We start from the raw sequence: 4970 nt of genomic DNA on the forward strand, positions 1-4970 counted from the left end.
GTGTGTGTGTGTGTGTGTGTGTGTGTGTGTGTGTGTGTGTGTGTAGGATAGGTCAGATGTGTCCAGGCCAGCAGCCTATGCTTTCTAGGAGAACATGACTCCTCAGCTCTCGAGTTGATCTGGGTGTCATTTTTTAAGGCTGTTCTAATTGTCGCAATTACAGTTTATAACACTAGGTGGCATCTGTTACATAATTCAGAGGTTTGACTTGCAGTTAAGCTCCCAGGAGTCTGGGTTTCTGCAGAACTTTCTTATGGTTCTTTAACAAGCAAAAGGAGGATTTTCCTGTTATTTGGAAGCCATTTCCTTTTGTGGCTTAGCGGTCTATAGCTAACAAGAAGCTGTAGTTGCCAGTGAAGAGATCGCTGTTGTCCACTCAATTTCTTAACATGCTTTTATCATGAAGTCACAGTTATTTCTTAGACAAAATATGACTAGTTTTTTGGCAGGTAAACATCTTGACTACGTTTTAAAGGAGTGCTCTTCCGTGAGTCACCTTTGCTATTCTTAGTTCTTCATTTGTAGAACAGATAATCCTGACTCTAGGACTCTCTAAGTGTGGATTATAATGCACTTACAAATTTGCATATAGAGAAGTTAATTTGTGTGTTCATAAACATTGCCTGTACTTTGACATGTCTGTTCTTTGAAGTTGACTTGCAGAAGTTCATGTCCGAGTTACTGGCCTTCTTAAAGCCTCACCTTCAGCCCTCCCTACAACTGCACAACCCATGTGAATGGCTGTCCAGGGTCTTCATAGAGCAGGATGATGACATGCTAGAGGCTGCCAGAGCATCCCTGAGTATCTACCTCCACTTGACCAGGTTTGTGTAACACACACATCGGAAAATGCGCTTCTGCCTGGGGCATAGTCGTCCTGTGGTTTCCTCCAGTGTTAACTCTGCCTTACATGAAAATGGATGCCATGTGCATTATACTGAGAAGTTGGCTGGCCGAGCTGATCAAGGAAAATAGGAACTCCTGGGTTCCAGTGTAATTCCATCTGTGTGTTGCCTGTGTGATCAGGGGAAGCCTGTACCTTCTGAATCTTAGCTGGTGACTAAGAACCATTTTTAAAACCTCCCAAGGCACCTCTGAATTAAGCTCCTTTCAGGTGACCTTTGCCTTTGTCGTAGTGAATACAAATGTAAATAACCAAAGGCATGTTTCCACACTTGAGATTTCATCCACATATACACTCCAGCTGCTCCCTGTAGAGAGCCACGCTGAGGCTGCTTGTGGAGTCACATTGCTGGGACACACCTGCCCCAAGTCTGTGTCTGCTTCATACTGGCAGCAGTGTGGTAATAGCTCCTAAAGTTGACCACCGCCGAGCCTTTCCACCATTTCTGCTCTGCTTTATTGAAACCCTCAAGTACCTGCTCCATTTCCCTCTCCCTTGGCCTGGGAGAAGGCCTTTCTCTCTAACGCTCGGCAGTTGCAGCCTTGTGCTTGCTACGTTAGGACCCAGCTGGCAATGGCTGCTTTCCATATATAAGAGTTTGTGGCCAGTTTTCAAAAGGTTCTACTCAAAAACAGAATTCCTGTATATAATTTGAGTTAGGCTCAAAAAGAGTGTAATGCAGCTTTAGAGTGTATCTTGATTTCATTCATCACTGGCCTGTAACTCCTCTGTTTTGTGTGACGTTTCCTGCCTTTGCTTCAGCTCACTATGTTCACAGATGTAGATTCTTGTGCTTTGGGTAACTAAAAAGTGCCACCATGTTAAGGTTTTCTTGTTTATGAATGACAAAAACCATTTCAAATGGGTTTAAGCAAAAACAAATTTTTGAGAACTGGTTGAGACTTTTAAGAGCATCAAATTGGCAACAGGCATAACTGTGTACCTATTTCTGTATGTGTCTGTGTGTGTTTATCTACGTGTGTGTCTGCCTATTTGTCTCTCTGTGTCTGTGTGTGTGTGTCAGTCTGTGTTCAAATCATGCCAGCCATTATTTCCCGTTCATGATTTCACAGCCTGATTCATTCTCAAGACCAGTCACCAGCAACTTCTGCCTTCCAATGGTTGTAATCTTTCTTAGCCATAGAGATGTCTCTGGGAGGATCTATCATGGGGCCATGTTCTGATTGGTCAGTCTGGGTCACATATCTAACCCTGATGAGTGAATCTTGAGCCCTTCTTGAGAAGAGATTTTTGATGTAAAAGAAAGGACAGAAGACTTTTGTGCAGACAGAAGCTAAAGCTGGTTGGGGGTGAGCAGATTCAGGTTTGATTTGTTCCGTCTTAAAGTGATATGTGAGGATGTGTTTATAAAGACCTGTCAACCTGACCTCTGTCTTATCTGCATTTTCAGAGAATGGGACACTTGTGCATGTCTGACTCAAGAAAGAGAAGCATGGATCCACTACACACATGGAAATGGCTGTAATCCTCACTGTATTTTCTTATTCTTCTTAAAAAGTATAGCCTTTGACTCTACAGTTCTTCTTGACTTCTTGATTTCCTCAGAAACCTGTTTCCTTGAATATTTTGTTAAATATTTAAAATTACTGCAGAAAGACTGGGACCACTTTCTGTCCATCTGCAAGTTCTTTGCTGCAACAGGACCAAAATGTGGAGTAAATGTTCATGATCCTCTTCCCTCACTCGTCCACAACGGAAGCACCAGCCACATGGTCCCTCGTGCTCTGGCTTCTCCTGTTGGTTGCATAAATGCTTGCCTGTGGATCCCCCAGGCTTCTGATGCCGCCTTTGACTCCCAGAGCCAGACTGTGATGCCCAAGGAGACCCATACAGTGCCAGCCCATGGCCCACCTTCCTGGACACCACAGAGTCTGGTAGACTATGACAGCTCAGGAGGTTCTGATGAGGAAGCCCCAAGTGAGCACCTGGTAAACAGCAAACAGACATCTCTATGTCAAGAACTGACCAGGGAAGTTCAGGGCCTGCCTAGGACATGTAAGGATCAAAAAGAACTAAGCCTGGAGCCTCAATCGCGGCCTGTGCATCCCAAAGAGGCCAGTCCTCTCTTCTCTGCCAGTGGTAATGGTGCTCCAAGTGGGACCATCCAGGAAGTGGGACCGTTTCTTAGAACACTGAAATGCCTTGAGGAGCTACACAGTGCTATTTATCGTCTGCAGGAGAAAAATCTCTTTCCGTATAACCCAGCAGCACTTCTGAAGCTGTTGAAAGGGGTGGAGGCGAAGTGTCATAACGTGGGAGCCCTGGGTAGCACAGCAGCGTTTGTCTGAGGGGCTTGTTTTCGTTTATATTAATTGAATTTCTAAGACAAATAAAATTACCTGGTACAGCTCAGTAACAGCTGAAAGTTTATGCTAGTTCAGACTACACGGAATTGGCCATGACAAATGACTGCATATTCCGTAGCCTAAAACAAGTGAGATTTAGTCTCTTATTTCTGGGGGGGGCCAGAAGCCTAAATTCAAGGTGCCAGCAGGGTGGGATGTCTTTTCTTCTGGTCACAGCAATGCCGAGTGTCCCTTGCCTGGTAATGTGTCACCTCAGTCACTGCCTTACGTGGCACTGTCTCTGTGTGTATGTCTGTCAGAATACAGTATGACCTCATCTTTACACCTGCAAGGACCTTATACTGCAGTAGGGCACATTCATGGCTTCCAAGTGGACATGAATCTGGGGGAGATACTGGCCCAGGACAATTTTTATTTCTCTGAAGTGTTTACATACAGTGATGGGTAAGAGGAAAACTTTCAAGTCAAGGTCTCTGTATGTAGCCCAGGATGGCCCCAAACTTGCTATGTAGCCCAAGGTGGTCCTGAGCTTACCTTCCTTCTGCGTTGGCCTCTGAAGTGCTGGCATTAGAGTTGTGTGTACCCTCATGCCCATATCAGAGACACTTGAAGAGGAATAATTAGCTCCACCTGCTTCACCTGCACATGCACAGGGTTCTCAAAGAAGTTAGTGGCCAAGATGGCAAATGTCTATAACCTCCACGTGTGGAGGACGGAGGCAGCTTAAGGCCATCCTGGACTGAAAAGTTAGGCCATACCGCAAAAATAAAATTAATTGACATAATATCTTACTTGTTTGTGTCCCTAGTGTTATTCTGATCAGTGTATCTAATATGCAGTGTTCAGATTGCGGTGATTATCACGCCTAGCTCCTCAATATTACCAGCTTCTCTTGGGTGTCTCCTCAGTGAATGGGGTTGCTGGAGTGATGGTCATTCTCTTCTCAGTTTGAGAGACCTCCCCATTGTTTGTGTCTTACCACATCCCCGCTGTGCATCCAACCCATGATGCCAAGTGCACTTCTGTGCACTTTTTGTTACCTTGGTTATTTTGTCTTGTTGTGAACATAGCTTTGCGGTCGGAGTAACAGTACCTCATTATGGTTTTGATTTGCGTTGCCCAGATTCAAGACATTGAACGCTTATCCTTGGGAGCTGTTTGCGTGGCCAAGGAGCCAGTTCCCAGTTCGGGAAGAAACTTTCTCAAGACAGAAAAGCAGAGAGTGATGGAGGAAGATGCCAGATGCCCTGCTCTGGCCTCCACCACACACGAGAGGCAAATACTTGATTACCTGTAGTAATTAGAACAACTTACTACTTACTCAGGGAGAAATGCTAATTTTAAAAATCAGTAAAATAGCAGTCAAATAGAAGTATGGATGGCAAAAAGTTTGGTGAGACAAGTTGATGAAGGTATGTGCTGGCAGTGTCTACCGTAATGGCACTTGGATTTTTAAGAACTGTAATTATTCTACAGCAAGGCCTTGCAGTTGCTAGGTAGACATTATAGAGCTGGCCGTTCCTGCTTGCTTTCTCTTGGCTGTCTGTGTGTCCTCTCCCGTGTGCATCCCTCTTGCCTCAGCTTCCCCAGGAGATGGGGCTACAGGCAAGTACTAATAAATCTAGCTCTTTCATAATTAGTAAAGCGTATTAAAGAATGTGTTATTAAGGATTACACATTGTAAAAGACAAGATTAAACATATTTCATTTGGAATATTACAAAGCTGTAAATGAATGCA

At 44.4% G+C, this 4970-nt stretch overlaps 1 protein-coding gene across 2 annotated transcripts in view; it reads left to right on the forward strand.

Annotated features, from left to right (window-relative positions):
- Positions 1 to 4065, forward strand: part of Lins1 (lines homolog 1) — a 28979-nt gene extending 24914 nt beyond the window's left edge. For both annotated transcript variants that reach the window (XM_055623652.1, XM_055623651.1), the window contains 2 exons: positions 653 to 824; positions 2316 to 4065. In XM_055623652.1, the coding sequence (XP_055479627.1) occupies positions 653 to 824; positions 2316 to 3213 (1070 nt within the window). In that variant the 3' untranslated portion in view covers positions 3214 to 4065. The remainder of the gene's footprint in view (positions 1 to 652; positions 825 to 2315) is intronic.
- Positions 4066 to 4970: the final 905 nt, after the last annotated feature.

The sequence above is a fragment of the Psammomys obesus genome, unplaced genomic scaffold, assembly GCF_907164565.1.
Source record: "Psammomys obesus unplaced genomic scaffold, mPsaObe1.curated_primary_1811, whole genome shotgun sequence".
In the NCBI taxonomy this organism is placed as follows: domain Eukaryota; kingdom Metazoa; phylum Chordata; class Mammalia; order Rodentia; family Muridae; genus Psammomys; species Psammomys obesus.